A 16822-nucleotide genomic window follows, 5' to 3' on the forward strand; every position below is an offset into this window, starting at 1 on the left:
AGGTATTCTATACGATGGAAATGAAAAACTAGGCATTTTCAGAAATTTTCATTTTTTGTGAAAAATTTTCTAAGTCCCAAAAACCTTGCACACCCTTTGCTACACTCCAACCGCACAAGGGTCCAAGGTACCGGTGGTTAGGGTCCCAGAGACAGAAACAGATTTAAGGTTATTTTTTAATTATTATAAATATTCAATTTTTTAAAATTATTAATTAAAAAGTAAGGTTATGAGTGTAATCTATTAATTCTATCTACTAAAATATTCCTTATCGCCCTTCCCCTACTTAAGTCATCTCCACCATTTTCCTGAAAAAGATGGTCAGATAAAGATATGTTTTGGAGTTCTGCTGGTTCCGGTTCGGGTACGTTAAATTTTAGGGCTAAATTATGCAACACACTGCACGCAGTCATGATTTTTGCACATTTCTCAGGTCCATAGTGGAGTGTGCGATATTTACATAAGCAACGCCATCGGTTTTTTAATCGGCTAAAAGTATTTTCTATAGCCACCCTCGTCTTTCCATGGACTGCTGTGTATTTGTATGCTGGAGTCCCCTCAGCAGCATCCGGGATTGGTGTCATTAACCAGGGGCGTTGTGGATAGTCGGAATCACCTGTAAATATTCAAAACTTTAATTTTTAAATATTCAAATCTTTTTTTAATTTAATTTAGCAGATCGCTCGAACTTCGTATCGTTCAAACCTTCCCTGGACCTTCCAAACATTTTAAAACCAGAATCAGCTCAATCGGCCTAGCCGTTCTCGAGTTTTAATCAGACTAACGAACAACAATTCATTTTTAGGGTTCCGTAGCCAAAATGGCAAAAACGGAACCCTTATAGTTTCGTCATGTCCGTCTGTCCGTCTGTCCGTCTGTCACAGCCGATTTACTCGGAAACTATAAGTACTACAGTGATGAAATTTGATGGGAATATGTGTTGTATGAACCGCTACAAAAATATGACACTAAATAGTAAAAAAAAGAATTGGGGGTGGGGCCCCCCATACATGTAACTGAGGGATGAAATTTTTTTTTTCGATGTACATACCCGTGTGGGGTATCAATGGAAAGGTCTTTTAAAATGATATAAAGTTTTCTAAAAAACATTTTTCTTAAAGTGAACGGTTTTTGAGATATCAGCTCTCAAAGTCGTAAAAAGTATGTCCCCCCCCCCCTCTATTTTTATAACTACGGGGTATAAAATTCTAAAAAAAATAGAGGTGATGCATGCTAATTAACTCTTTCAACGATTTTTGGTTTGATCAAAGTATCTCTTATAGTTTTTGAGATAGGTTGATTTAACTGTAATTTACGGAACCCTTCGTGCACGAGTCCGACTCGCACTTGGCCGGTTTTTATTTATATAGATAGATTATCTTGTAAACTAGCTAGCTGACCTAGCAAACTTTGTGTTCCCATATTTTTTACCAGATTTTTTAATTATTTTACTTTAGTAAAAATTGTGTTCTAACTAAAACAAACACAACAAAGAATTATCCAATTTAGTATTAATATAGTCGTTTGAAAAGTATACGTCTACATTAGATTACAATCTATACTAATATTATAAAGAGGAAAACTTTGTTTGTTTGTTTGGTTGTAATGAATAGGCTCAAAAACTACTGTACAGTTTTTAAAAATTCTTTCACCATTCGAAAGCTACATTATCCACAAGTAACATAGGCTATATTTTATCCCGGTACGGGCAGTAGTTACCACGGGACGCGAGTGAAACCGCGGGAAAGCGGCTAGTTACATATATATTCGGCAAATCAATTTTATTATTTATGTAGATGGATGAATTTACTTGATTGTTACCAACCTAATAACCATACATGTTCATTATTTCGATGTAACTCCTGCATGTAGTTATTAGCTAGGCTATTTTCCCATATGAAAGCTTTGTGGGTGGCTCCTCCATATTTCGCATTCACATTTAGAATTCGGCATTCACTATCACATATCTAAAATAAAGATAAAACCATTAGTAGGTACACTGGTATACCATAGTAAAATGGTACATACATAATGCTATTATACCAGTGGCGGCCCTAGGGGTGTGCGAACTGTGCCCTCGCACAGGGCCTCGCGCTTGGGGGGGCCTCGCGCTTGGGGGGGCCTCGCGCTACAACCCACAACTGGCTCTCGATCCAGTCACTGATTTTTTTATTTTTGCTTAATTCCGAGTTTAATTTGAGATTCCTTAAACAAACAATTTAAAAAAAATCGCGCTCGCTACGCTCGCGGCTGTTCACTTGACAGTGCCTTTCCTTCTAAATTGATTAGAGTACTTTAGTGACCTAAAGCTCAAACATTTTTGCGCTCGCTACGCTCGCGCGGGTGCTTTACTTTCCACTTGTTTTATTTTTTCATCCTTTTTAGCCGAACCTAGAAGGTAGCCTCGCTTTTAAGTCAATGTGATTGCACCCGGGCGCTACATGATCTAGAGACGGCCCTGAATCAGTTATACGAAGAGCTGAATATTATCTCGGTGCTGAAATATATATTAGAAAATAATTTAACTGAAATGTATCCCACTACCGAAATAGTCTTGAGAATTCGAATAATAAAATAATAATATCGAAAAAGCAGTTTTTCGAGGCTTAAAATTATTAAAACATGTTTAAGGAATTCGATGACACAAGATCGACTTTCAGCCCTTGCTATTCTTTCGATCGAAAATGACGTTGCTCATTCATTCGATTATTCTGCTTTAATTAAAGATTTTAGTCTTAAGAAAAGTCGCAAGCATCATCATTTATAATTTGTTAATTTTGGGATTCTTTAAATATAAACTGTAGTAAAAATTAAAGGAGATCATTCATTTCGTACCCAAAACTGAAAGTGCCGGCCAGAGGAAAAAAATAGTAGATTCTTGTAGAGAATAATGCCCTGAAGATTTTTTACTATTACAAGAATCATCTACAGTTAACCCCCAGGCTGCTATTTGACTTTGAAAATACAAAAAATCCACCAACGTTTGGAGCAATACATTACGTCCCCAAACTGGAGAAGGCAGGGGCTGCCTTCAAATGACTCCTGCCTAACCTGGGAAGTCATCAAATGACCCCCCCCCCTCCCGTTGTGGGTAGGCAGCGTGAGGGTAAGTCAAACTCTTACTGACTAAAACCCATCATGTGCCTTCTTAAGCCCTTCTTATGTACCAGGGCCGCGGTAACTCGCGCGAACAATCTCGCAGCCCCGGCAAGCCTTGGACCTGGTGGGCCCCCCTGGGGCCCACTGGGGGTTGCTGACGCCAGAGTAAAAATATCGTAGATTCTCGTCGAGGATAATGCTCTTATGATATTTTACTATTATAAGGAACGTCTTCGGTTAACCCCCAGACTGCTAACGTCCACGTACAGCTGCCCCCCCACTGCTACACCAATGAGACTTACTGATTTATACCCAGCATGTTCCCTCTGACCATGTACCAGGATACCAGGGCAGAACTTGCCGGGGCTACGGGATTGTTCGAAAGAGTTACCGCGACCCTGGTAAATGGTCAGAAGGAACATGATGGGTTTAAATCAGTTAGAGGCACTTAGGTATAGCAGGAGGGGTATCGTAGACGTTCGGTCAGTTAAAAAATACTGTGGACGTTATTTTCCGCAACATTCAAGTATAGATTTTTTATTCACGGTACTCACACTTTAAACCCAAATAGCAGTCTGGGGGTTAACCGTAGACGTTCCTTCTTCTTCTTCTTCAATTTAAGAGCCCAGCTCTTGTCGGTGCAGCTCCTTCCATTTACGCCTATCTAGCGCCAACTCCTGAACTTCCTTATACGTCACAACATTCACCTTCTCTTTAATTTGCTTCATGTAGCTGTACCTTGGACGACCCCTTCCCCTCTTTCCTTTGACTTTCCCTTCCACGATGTTTTTTTATAAAATCGTCGCGACTTATAAGGTGTCCTATCTTTTTTCTTCTCCTGTTCTCTATGCTATGTAATAGTTGTCTTCTACTCCCTATTAGATGTTCTTTATAAAAGTAAAATATCATCAGAGCATTATCATCGACGAGAATCTACGATATTTTTACTCCGGCGTCAGCAACCCCTAGTGGGCCCCAGTGGGGCCCACCAAGGCCATGGCTTGCCGGGGCTGCGGGATTGTTGCGGGATAAGAAGGGCTTAAGAAGGCACATGATGGGTTTTAGTCAGTAAGAGTTTGATTTCCCCCACGCTGCTAACCCACAGCGGGAGGGGGGGGGGGTTGTGATGACTTCCCAGGTTAGGCAGGAGTCGTTTCAAGGCAGCGGCTGCCTTCTCCAGTTTGGGGACGTAATGTAATGCTACAAACATTGTTGGATTTTTTTGTATTTTCAAAGTCAAATAGCAGCCTGGGGGTTAACTGTAGACGATTCTTGTAATAGTAATAAATCTTCAGGGCATTATTCTCTACAAGAATCTATTACTTTTTTACTCTGGCCGGCACTTTCATTTTTGGGTACAAAATGTTCGAGACTTTTTAACTTCAGCATTTCTCCTCAAACACGCGTTTAGCTAAATCGAAACACCAGCTTACTCTCGCAACACATACTTTTCACGTAGGACAAAGGGCCTCGCATAGACCTGCCGCACGTAGCCTCGCAATGGCTAGGGCCGCCGCTGTATTATACAAGCTGTTGATTTGCATCCGGGCCATATTCAAGGACGTAATTATGCTAATGATTGTCGACCCAAATCAACAAAAAAATTGGTACGTAATTTTTTTTGTTAATTATTTTTTTCGGAATTCCGTCAATGTCATCTAGCCGTATTTAAACTTGGCGCGTGTGTTACTGGCCTTAAAACCGTGCTGCGCCCTCACACAAACGCAAACACAAAGCATACGCAACGTTTATTCATAAAATTGGATTATTTCTGAAATACTTCGACATTACAATGACAAAAAAAGCAGTGCATATTAGTTACTTCCCGTCTACTGTAGTTCCAATCGATTATTTACGTATTGTATGTCCTCCTCCTGAAGTATGGCACAAATGCAAATCAACAACTTGTATAATTAGTAGTGCTCAATCGCATACATAGTAACAAAAACTAAATGCTTACCATTTGTACATTTAATGAATGAAAATGTTTTCTACAATAAAACAAATGTTCAATTTCTTTACTGGGTGTAAAAATTTGGAAATGGCATCCATCAATGCATCCTATAACTCCAGGGAAACCGTACTTCGCAAAAAAGCTGTAAGACAAAAATAATTATATTTTAATAGGCAATCATATGTTAGTGTTAGAAATTAATGTTACAACAGTATACTATAACACTATGTTTTAAACATACTTCTACAAAAAAAATACTTAGATACATTTTCCCTCATAGATACCTATCACAATACTAACTTGCTTTTTATTAGGTCTCTTTCAGCTCGAGTACTTGGGAATCTTATAAAGGTGTTAATGATTGCAGGAGTTACAAGAGCATCAGTGACGTCCTTCACACATTTGCTCACTGTTGTTTGGCCCAAATATTTAGCCGTTCCCACTATTCGCTGATATGACCCAGTGGCATAAAAAGATAATGCACAAAGAACCTGAAACATAAAATATTTACTTAATTGATTTTTAGGATGTAACAATTTACTCTTTTTGACTTTTCAATTTTTGAGTACATGTGGGCGTGGGTTCGATTCCAGGTCAGGCAAGTACCAATGCAACTTTTCTAAGTTTATATGTACTTCCTAAGTTCCTAAGTATATCTTAGACATCAATGGCTGATAAAAAGGTGAAGGAAAACATCTTGAGGAAACCTGGACTATAGTCTGAAATCACCAACCCGCATTGAGCAAGCATGGTGATTAATGCTCAATCCTTCTCCGTGTGAGAGGAGGCCTGAGCCAAGCGGTGGGACGATAAAAAGGCTGTAACAACAATTTACTATTAGCTTTATAGATACCTATTTTGTCATATTAAATAAGTTGTAGTTCACTTCCATTTCAATACTGAAATACCAGCAGAAGATATTGAATAGGTATAATTATGTAGAATCTAAGTGGGTACCTACCTACCTTAAGTTCTAGACTAATTCTAGCACTCGATGTTAATGATGTTTTTTGTCGAAGTTGCTCACAGAGGAACATAAAAGCTTCTTTATTTAGGCGATATTTATTTTTAAATTCGGATTCATTTATGTCCAGTGGGTTAATTCTATTCCTAAGTTTTGCTCTGCGCGTAATTTCTCTACAATTATTAAAAATAAACATTAAATAACTCGATTTTTTTCAAACACATTAATTCTATAGGTACGCAAATAAATAAAATATGATTTAATTACTTACCTTGTTTCTCGTGATTGATATCCATAATTTTCTAGTAAATTTGCCGCTAAAAAATAATATGTGGTACTACGTTCATACAGTGGCGGTCTTTGCATTGTAAATTATATTGAAGCTATTACTGATTGTTCCAATAACTTAACAATAATTTTGAAACACTTTTATTCACAAAACTAACTCTGAACAAAACATAAACACGGTTAAAACTTTATTTTTACACTTCTCGAAACCTTTCTCACCGACTATTTTCAAGTGAATAATGTTTCGAGCATACTCGATAGGTAGCCAGCCTTCGAGAGTTTACGTTACCGTATGTCAAAACAATGTTCATGCTATCAAAAATCTCACAATTGTTTATAAGCTTCGAGTTTCGTTTACGATCTCGTTTCGATTTCGATACGAGAGCGCTCTAAAATCATTCGTGCTGCCATGTTTTGTTTCCTTTTACGCCCGATAGGGGCGCTGTACAATTCTCATACTATGTTACTCGATTTTGATACGAATAAGTTTTCTCAAATATCGTGAAAGACTGCAAAAGACTGCATTCGTGCAGTTGCAATGTGGCAAATGAAAATCGTTTTACATAGGTACCTATTAGATATGTATTAATTTTTTTATTCAATTTTGTTTACAAAATTATTATTATATTGATTGAAACATAAATAAGCTGTCTGTATGGTAGATAGGTAGGTAAGGTACTACAAATGAAAGTCTTCTTCCTATTGCCCTGTTCCAAATTACAAGCTATAAAATTGACAAGATGATAATGAGTACCTCAACTCAATGGTTTGTTTGTAGCATGTTTGTAGTGACTGACAGCGACTGTCAACTGAACAAAAAAACAGTCGAACTGTGTAATGGAAACGTACAGCATGTTTTCCTTAGGTGACATAGGAAACGTGTCGTGTGTACACCGAGCGCTCAGTCATCGGCATAGATGTAATATACTATAAACAAGATTGCGCACTCTCAAAATATATATTTACTAGCTTTTGCCCGCAACTTCGTTCGCGTGGAATAGTGACTACCAGCAGATTTTTGATTTGACCAATACATGGCGCTATATGTCCGGAATATTTTTTTTTTTTTTTTTGTAATAAAAACTATCCTATGTCCTTTCTCAAGTTTCAAACTATATCTGTACCAAATTTCACACAAATCGGTTCAGTAGTTTAGGCGTGAAGAAAAGACAGTCAGACAGACAGACAGAGTTACTTTCGCATTTACAATATTAGTTTGGACAAAAATGAACTCTATTCCAAGGCAATAAGGTACTAAATTGGTTGCATAATACACAGAGGCAAATCCGAGCCGAGAGAGATATTTAGAACGGAGGCCGTTTGTCTCTTTCTAACACCTTGCCAGCATAAAAAAATGTTGTGATCAACAGTTTTTTTTGCCCAAAAAAACAATTGAATCACTTATATTTTTATCTTATTTTAACAATTGTAAGTCAACGAATTCATTCGCAATTACATTTATTTATTCTTAAAACATAAACAACATAAATTTTTATTTTGCTTTTTTTTATTTTCTAGCGGTAACCCTGAACATTCTTGGCGCGTAATCAGCATTTAAAATTTTGTTTGTATTTTTTTGTATTAAATCAATTTAAACTGTTAAAATGGTGAAAAAGTGTTGCGTTTATACTTGTGAAAGTGAATCCTATGGTGGTTGCAATATTTCGTTCCACAGGTAAGCTAATAATAACATTTTCGTAAATCAAACAACTAGGGTGCCCACGAATTCTTGTAATGAGTCAACATATAGGTGATGGATTTTAAAACTGTTGTACTATTGTTATAGCTTCCCAAAAAAATGTAGAAAGGCGATATAAATGGCTCAGCAGTCTATATGTGAAGCAAAAATACAAAAAAATCAGTCTGCACGTCGAATCTACCCGTTTTTATTACTGCTAATTCCCGCTAATTACTAAAAGCCTAAATTAGTATTTTAAGGTCGCAAACTGCGTAAGTTAAAACTTCAATACAAATCTGTGTTTAATAATCATAGCAAACTCGGATTGGTCTTAGTCTTAAACTTAGTCTCCTAGTCACCCTATTAGAAAGGGACAGACGGCCTCCGTACTAACTGTTTCACTCGGCTCGTTTTTTGGTTAAAATTGCGCAGTCCTGTTTACTATATTATGTCTATGGTCATCGGTCAATTTTATTGTTGGGTTCAGTTTATGTACATATTTACATGACGTAAAAAAAAGCCTTATTTATACATATATACAACTAAAAAATGGCATCAAAAAACTCCTCATCGCTGCCCACCGGGAGTGTACCCAAGAGGCTGGCAGCATTGCCACGTTGGATGGCAAATTAAATTAATTATCGGTCAATTTACCTTTTATTGTGCATTTGACAGTTGCTGTCAGTCAGTACCATTGGTCAGTACAAACCACGAGTTTCCGTTGAAAACTGACAGCTGTCAACTGCACAAAACTTTCGGTACCCCTGTAGTTCATTCTGCTGGCTTATTCGCTAACTTTCGAATTCTCAGATGTCAACTGGCCTCAGTTGTCATCGGAACTTTGATGTCAACCTATAAGTTCAAAACATTGGTATTCTGTATCGCATGAAGTGGATATCGGTGGATATCGTTACACGGTTGCTGACGCCAAAACTACGATGACAACTTGACAACTCTATTTTTTTATCGACTATTATACTGCTAAGTAGGAAATACCCTATTAGCATTACATTACTACGTTTGAGAGAACGCTTTATTTTCAGCGTGTTATATGTTTATAAACAATCTGTGGCGGTAAAATTCAGTATTTGCTTTCTATTGTGTGTGAACTTGGTGTCTAAAATTCCGTGTGGTTGAACAATATTTTAACTGAGAATATTGTGAGTATTGTAGTTATTATAAATTTTACAACGTAAACAATATTTTGATACGTAGATTCCTATGTTTTGCATGCAAAACAAAAATTGGTACACTACAGGAAGGTAACTTTACGTACTTGAATAGGTCGTCCCATACATTGAGAGCATCGGTTACCTCACTTACTAAATGAAGGTTGAGACATGCTGCAAATTAGTAACATCAAATTATGTAATATTGGTATTTATTTAACTTTTTACGTTATAAATTCTTACTTTTAGCTCAATTGCAACAGCAGTGTTTTGTTGAGGACGTTGCAGAAACGGACGTAACTCTGCCGAAACTCGCTGAAACCTTGATTTGTTGATACGGAAATTTGCCATGAATTCCTTCTCCCGTAAATCCAGAGAATTATTGCAATCTCGCATACGACGTTTCTGGATTCTGGATAAACTTCGTTTTGTCTCTTATTCCACAAATGCCAGCAAAAATACACGCGAAATTTTTATTCCACACAAAGAAAGATAAAACAAATTAAAATAATACAAATAAAAATAACACTATCAAAAAATAAAGGAAACGACTCAGGGTTTGTATTTCTATTGGAATCGCAAAATTAGAGAAATCTAATATGTCTGATGCAACAATATAGTATAGACATCCCAGTGATGAGGCATAAAACACTGCTATTTGTAGTGTATTTCAAAAAATGACATTGGCTATCAATTTGATGTCCACTGGGCTTACGGAATCGCAATATAACGTTTATCGATACAGAAACCGCTGTCAAAATAAGTCATGGTGGATATCAGCCTGTGTCGATGCTGATGACGTCATCTCATTTGGTAACTGGCGTTAGCGAATAAGAAAATAGCTGTTTGACAATTTACTGATGTACACTTTACCAATTGATGATATCTGCGAGCTGTCAGTGGAGTTAGCGAATAAGGCTACAGAACGCATTTTATCCGAATGAAATTAAAAAAAGGATCAGTTTTTTTGTGTTGACGGCCATACCTATTTTTGTTTATTGATTTCCTGAATTTGAACTTTTAACAAGAGCGTGGCGAGTATAAACCAAGTTATTTTCCGTGGGCTTTTGTGACTTGTGTTCTGTAATTCAGGTTAGTACTTATTGTTATATTTCCTATCATTTCAGTTTTAATTGATGATAGATAGACTACCTAACACTCTGATCCTCCGAGTTCGCTAAAGTTGCTAGGGTGTACAAGCGTTCTCCCGCTCCTCAATTAACTATGCAAACGTCCGTTACTTGATTCTAGTACCCACAAGTTCAAAACTGCTAGTACAGCTATTAAGTACGAGTCATTTTAGGTAAACTAAGCACAGATTTCCCGCTCCGAGAATGAATGAACACAACACTTCACGCGCGAGAAACTGCTCTGCACACAAAGCTAACCAAAACAAATGACATTCTACCTATAAGTCTATTTAAAAAGAGAATCTAAGCTTGTTGATATTTAGTCACTTATGAAAGCCCATAGAGCAATCAATATAAGGGAGAACATGGAAAAACAAGTTTGCACACCGCCAGTGAAGAATCTGAGGAAAAAATACTAATTATTGTCAATTTTCATATCTAATTCCAATTTCAAAACAATGTACCTAAAGCATTTATATTGAAAACAATTTTAACACTAATGTTAGCGTTTTAATTATTTTCTTGGAAGATACATCTTCTCCATTAATCAGTTAATAACATTTTCCATCATTATTTCAAATTAATTAGGAAAAAGGCTCGGAGGATGATTTCAAATTAATTTCACAGCCCTGTGTTTTTAATGGATCTGAAAATTTACTTAAAGACCATAAACATTATTTTTCATTAATTCATAACATAAAACAAAATAAGCTTACAGTTTTAACCAAAGAGCTATATAAATTATACAAATACGTTTACTTATATTAATAATAGCATTGAATCCATTGGATTAGGTAAAAGCATATATTTTATAATTTATGTACACATTGTTAATAACAATTAGAAACGGTTTTAATACAATTGAGTACAAAGATACTGCTTGTTTCTAAAGAAATTTCTACCAGGAGACCTTGTTTGTAGTTTCTTTACTTTTTAAATAATTCCTATCCGAGCTTAAAGAACGTAATCCATCAGACTGATATCAATTTATGTGTAATATACTTCATCCTCCAAGCCTTTTTTCCCAACTATGTTGGGGTCGGCTTCCAGTCTAACCAGATGTAGCTGAGTGCTTTACAAGGAGCGACTGCCCTATCTGACCCCCTCAACCCAGTTACCCAGGCATCCCAATACCCCTTGGTTAGGTTAGGTTAGGTTAGGTTAGACTGGACTTGGTTAGACTGGTGTCAGACTTACTGGCTTCTGACTACCCTTAATGACTGCCAAGGATATTCAATGACAGCCGGGACCTACAGTTTAACATGCCATTCGAAACACAGTCATTGGTGTCTAGGATATACTTAGTAAAGTAAAATAACAAATTAATATTTTTATTTTTTTCAGTGCCGTCCGCTACCCTACCCACCATTTGCATCTGATCTCATCTATCATTGGAAAAATCGACGACAAATAAGTTTGCCGTGAATATAATATTAAGATAGGTTTCTGTGCTGAATATATTGATGTTAAAAAAAAAGATGAACACCCAAGGAAAACGGTAAGTAAAGGACAATGCCAGGGTCTGGGCTCATAGTTTGCCCAGCAGTGGGAGTAGTTCCAGAGGGTTCCTTAGTGCACTCTGAACACGTAATGCAAATATTTTTGAAATCGCTCCCTGGGGTCCCGAGGAAAACCAGTTCAAATATTCTCCATGAAGAGTCACTTGACAAGGCCTGAGCCATTTGCCCAGTAGTAGGAGTGTTTGGAATTGGTTCTTTACTTCACTCTTAACACGAAATTAAAATATTTTTGAAATCGGTCCCAGGGGTCCCGAGAAAAACCGGTTCAAATGTTCTCCTTAGATATTCACTTAACAAAGTCTTTGGCATTTGCCCAGTAGTGGGAGTGGTCAAAATAGGTTCTTTACTACACTCTTAACATGAAATCCAAATATTTTTGAAATCGGTCCCTGGGGTCCGGAGAAAAACCGGTTCTAATATTCCACATGAACTGTCGCTTTACAACGCCTATGTCATTTGCCCAGTAGTGGGAGTGATTGAAATAGGTTCCTTACTTCACTCTTAACATGAAATTAAAATATTTTTAAAATCGGTCCCAGGGGTCCTGAGAAAAACCGGTTCAAATGTTCTCCTTAGATAGTCACTTAACAAAGTCTTTGGCATTTGCCCAGTAGTGGGAGTGATTGAAATAGGTTCCTTACTTCACTCTTAACATGAAATTAAAATATTTTTATAATCGGTCCCAGGGGTCCCGAGAAAAACCGGTTCAAATGTTCTCCTTAGATAGTCACTTAACAAAGTCTTTGGCATTTGCCCAGTAGTGGGAGTGGTTAAAGTAAATTCTTTACTTCACTTTTAACATGAAATTAAAATATTTTTGAAATCGGTCCCTGGGGTCCGGGTGAAAAACCGGTTCTTATATTCCACATGAACAATCGCTTCACAAAGCCTGTGCCATTTGCCCAGTAGTGGGAGTGATTGAAATAGATTCTTTACTTCACTCTAAACATGAAATCAAAATATTTTTGAAATCGGTCCCAGGGGTCCCGAGAGATTAATCTGATAAGACTTTTCTGCCAAATAAGTCTTAGGATCTCGCTGTCAGGATCCAGTGCTGGAAAATGTTGGAATGGGTTTTTTTTACTGTGATTTTCAAATAAATTCTAAAAGCGTTGGATTCTAATAAGAACTGACAATGATTTTCTGAAAAAAAAGGCAATTACAAGGTGCCTGCGCAATAAGCTATCTTCTAGAAAAATCTTATCAAGAGGAATAAAATAAGCTCGAACATGAGGTAGTTAGTAGATACCGTTGAGGAGTTCCCTCGTCTCTCTGTCGTCTCCATTGTCAGGTCAGATCTTAACCTTTACAGTTTTGTGGTGTCTGACACATATACCCGAATGACAAGGTTTTACTCGATATGTGTCTACAATTTTTCGAGAGTCGCTCCCGATTTTTTTAGAGGTTCCATCACCAGACCCTGGGCCGGATGACAAATGAACCATTGAGGAAGTAAGCCCTTACAAACAATAAAATAATTGTTGAAATCGATTGGTAAACGACGGAGTTATGCACGTACAAACGTAAAAAGAATACAAATGAATTAAGAACCTCCTCCATTTTTGGAAGTCGGTTAACAAAAAGTAGTCGTGTACAATACCTCGTATTTGTCAATGAATATAATTCATTTCAATTAAGGTAATAAAAGTGGAATAGTTAAGAGTTCGTAAGCTTATTTTTATGTAATATTGAATAAGAGTCAAACCAGTTTTTCTCAGGACTCCCGGGATAGATTTCGAAATGCTTTGGTCTGGGACCTAATATAAGCCTATGGAACATAATACACTATGCAGTTACTGTGGGCAACACTTGAGCCCAACTTCCATACAAAGATTAGCATTGTCCTTTCTTTCTATCTAAGTTCACAAAGCTGGTCTTTGCACAGACAAACATACAATCACATAAGCAAATTTATATATTAAACTAATCTATTACCTATAGAATCTAGTCACTTAATATGTCTAACTAATATACACTGATATTAAGTATTGCTAATTAAAAACATTTATTTTCATATGATGAAGGAAGTTATCTCTTTTTTTCTAATTTTTCCAGGCCTAACAAAGCTACCACGAAACAGGCGTCATCGGGTGGTTCTAAACTGAAGGGCAAGTTGCCTGATGTAACAACTGGTGGTCTTACTCAACCGGCCCAGGCTAAAGCAATGTCGTCTATTCAGCATATAAATGGCGTTTCGTAAGTTATATTTTCTTTCTATATTGTCAAAATCAGAATCCCAAAAGAAAGTCCTTGGTCTTGACAAAGAAGCTCAAATAAGGAAAGTAAATATAACCTTGAAAAAAATTCTAATAACTTTGTAATACACATACATGCAACCAGAATTTCTTATTGTCTTTTGCAGCTCTAACTTGGACCAAGTGGAGGTAGTAGTCATAAAGCAGGAAGTGGAGGTAGTGGACATAAAGCAGGAAGAGGCAGAGGAATTAATGGAAGAAGCACCATGGGAGGTACAGCAGTGGACCTCAAAAACTGAGGACAATTCCAATGGTCAGGCGTCTCCGGAGCCACACACACTTGAAAACGAACCCATCCAAATCAAATGTGAGGTTCTTCTCTCAACTCCTGAAAAGAAGGCACCTAGGTCTAGAAGGGTGCCTAAGAGTGAGATAAAGAATGGCAGTGATTTAGACAGTGATTGCGACGACCAGTCCAATGGCCCACAAGGCGAAATCCCTGCCATTCCAGGTGTTCGCAAGGACATCCCCGACGATGAGGAATTGGAAGACCACATTCGAGATCGAATACACAACATCGAAAAGGGGATGGATGATGAAGCTGATCGCCTGATTGCCACATCGCCCAGTTTCACATGGGTCGATAACTTTCACTCGTTCTATTCTGCTCGTGAGGACTTCTCAGGCCCTACCCCGGGGCCGGTCAAAGATTACGATTCGCCTTATGATACCTTTATCGACATATGGGATAGAGATATCATAGAGCTAATTGTCCGTGAAACAAATCGGTATGCCAATCAGACGATCGAGGATTTGCGTAGCAATGGAGCGTTGGCGCCATCATCTCGCCTACGATCCTGGACTGACACAAATGCAGACGAGATAATGCTTCTCTTCGGTATGCTCATGTACATGGCTATTGACCAGCGAGCTTCGATAAACGAGTACTGGGCAGTAGACAGTGTTCTCGAAATGCCGGGCTTCAGAAGTCTAATGCCCATTAATCGCTATTTGTTGCTGAATAAGTTTCTTCATTTTGTTGACAATAATGCTGAGGCAACTCAGCAATTGCTACAAACTAAAGAAACTTCTTCGCCAAAGCTGGTCAAGTTGGCACCTATTGTTAAACATCTCGGAGAGAAATTCAACTCTCTATACAACCTTTCGCCCAACATCACCATAGACGAGTCCTTGACCTTACACAAGGACAGGTTGTCCTGGATCCAATCTATAACGTCAAAGGCTGTCGTTAAGTCTTATGAGCTTTGTGAAGCTCAAACAGGCTATATGGCAAAGTTCCAGATTTACACTGGGCAGGGTAGATCTGCTAGTGACCCAACATTTGAAGTCAGTTTGGGGAGCAAAAGCACTAAAGCGGTTCTGGAACTTTTGCAAGGTCTGGAACATCGGGGGCATTGTGTAACGATGGATAATTTTTACAGTTGTCCATCGTTAGCACGGCACCTCAAGAGTTTGGGCTTTGATTGTTTAGGGACCCTTCGTGCTAGCCGACGGAACGTGCCTGATGACATCGCGAAACTATCGAATGAAGCGAAGAAGGGGATGATATTATCTCGTCATTGTGGAGACGTTTCCATCATAGCATGGAAGTACTCCAAAATGGTGAATATTCTATCCACCTACCACAAAGAAACTTCTTGCATCACATCGAGGCCGCCGGTATGCATTAAAGATTACTATAGATCATTTGGGGGAATAGATCACAAAGACCAGAAACTGGCCGAGTATTTGTTAGAACGAAAGAAGGGCATGAAATGGTATGTAAACGTTTTCAAAAGGTTAGTCAATGTGAGTATACATAATTCTTTTGTTATGTATAGCAGTTGTTTGAAACGGTGTGATAAGCCGGCAGTGACGCATCGCGAGTTCCGTTACGAGCTTGCTGGGGCTCTTGTTAGGCGGCATCGCCCCAGCATGGTGGAGTGTAGATTAGAAGAGGTTGTGGAGACCAGTAAACTCGTAGCGGGTCTGATGAGGCTTAGGCGAGATGTTATACATATTCCAAAGAGCCCGAATGGATCAAGGGACAGAAAGAGATGTGTAATTTGTTACCGTGAAAAGTTAAACAAAATGGTTCGCACGCAGTGCACCACCTGTAACGTGTACGTTTGCTTTGAGAACTGCTGGCAAATATGGCATTCTTCGGAAGAGCTTCCAGGCGACGTAATGCGGGGACAAAAGAGGAAACGAAACGAGTGATATTTCGTGACGGAATTCTGACGGATGAATTCTACGACTGGATCTGAGACCACGAGATTCGTTGGGGTTACTTTAACTCCCTCATCGAATCGTCGCCATGCTGCTTCGTATGGCAGCTACAGTTCTCTGACCATGTGCTGGCTGTACTGACTTGAATGTAAGCGGGCCCCGCAGATGAGATCTACTAGGTACCCATGTACTTATGCACAAACATTTATGTACATATTTTATTGTTTATATACTGTCTTTAGTTTTTTTTTATTTGTTTTATTGCATTGTACCTGTTTACAACTGAACATAAGACTGCATTCGTGCGGTTGTAATGTGGAAAATGAAAATCATGTTATGCATAAAAACTATTCATTTTATTTCAAAGTTTTAATATTTCAAAGTTATTATTATATTGATTGAAATCACAGTAATGTATTTTATTTCAAGCATTGAAAGCTGTCTCAATTAATAGAAAGGTTCGTAGATCGTAGATAAGTAGAAAATTGGTACACAGTATGTTTGTTCCCAGAAGTTATCACTGGGAATAATATTCTAAATGGATAGGGGTTTAAAAATAAATGAAAAACGGTCGAGTTTGGGAACCATCCTCTCCT

General features: G+C 37.9%; 2 protein-coding genes across 2 annotated transcripts; one reads left to right on the forward strand and one right to left on the reverse strand.

Moving 5' to 3' along the window:
• Window positions 1-162: 162 nt before the first annotated feature.
• On the reverse strand, window positions 163-6792 carry LOC124641296 (putative nuclease HARBI1). The gene is made up of 6 exons (XM_047179344.1): window positions 6289-6792; window positions 6019-6190; window positions 5354-5544; window positions 5060-5195; window positions 1826-1967; window positions 163-616 (listed from the first exon to the last, which is right to left on the reverse strand). The coding sequence occupies exons 1-6, from the start codon at window positions 6381-6383 to the stop codon at window positions 228-230; spliced, it is 1125 nt and encodes a 374-aa protein (XP_047035300.1). The 5' UTR covers window positions 6384-6792; the 3' UTR covers window positions 163-227.
• A 3283-nt stretch (window positions 6793-10075) lies between these two features.
• On the forward strand, window positions 10076-16635 carry LOC124641547 (piggyBac transposable element-derived protein 4-like). Its single transcript, XM_047179647.1, has 4 exons — window positions 10076-10244; window positions 11627-11780; window positions 13858-13998; window positions 14165-16635. Exons 2-4 carry the CDS (start codon window positions 11746-11748, stop codon window positions 16215-16217), a joined length of 2229 nt encoding a protein of 742 aa, XP_047035603.1. The 5' UTR covers window positions 10076-10244; window positions 11627-11745; the 3' UTR covers window positions 16218-16635.
• Window positions 16636-16822: the final 187 nt, after the last annotated feature.

This window comes from Helicoverpa zea, chromosome 22, assembly GCF_022581195.2.
Source record: "Helicoverpa zea isolate HzStark_Cry1AcR chromosome 22, ilHelZeax1.1, whole genome shotgun sequence".
Classification (NCBI taxonomy): Eukaryota; Metazoa; Arthropoda; class Insecta; order Lepidoptera; family Noctuidae; genus Helicoverpa; species Helicoverpa zea.

Excerpts from the sequence above, each read along its gene's own strand:
- LOC124641547 (XM_047179647.1), top strand. The coding sequence starts at position 11,746 with ATGTTAAAAAAAAAGATGAACACCCAAGGAAAACG. Across the intron at positions 11,781-13,857 it reads ATGAACACCCAAGGAAAACG|GCCTAACAAAGCTACCACGA; the intron begins GTAAGTAAAGGA and ends TAATTTTTCCAG. Across the intron at positions 13,999-14,164 it reads CAGCATATAAATGGCGTTTC|CTCTAACTTGGACCAAGTGG; the intron begins GTAAGTTATATT and ends TGTCTTTTGCAG.
- LOC124641296 (XM_047179344.1), bottom strand. The coding sequence starts at position 6,383 with ATGCAAAGACCGCCACTGTATGAACGTAGTACCACATATTATTTTTTA. Across the intron at positions 5,196-5,353 it reads AGAGACCTAATAAAAAGCAA|CTTTTTTGCGAAGTACGGTT; the intron begins GTTAGTATTGTG and ends TTTGTCTTACAG. Across the intron at positions 1,968-5,059 it reads ATTCATTAAATGTACAAATG|ATATGTGATAGTGAATGCCG; the intron begins GTAAGCATTTAG and ends TCTTTATTTTAG.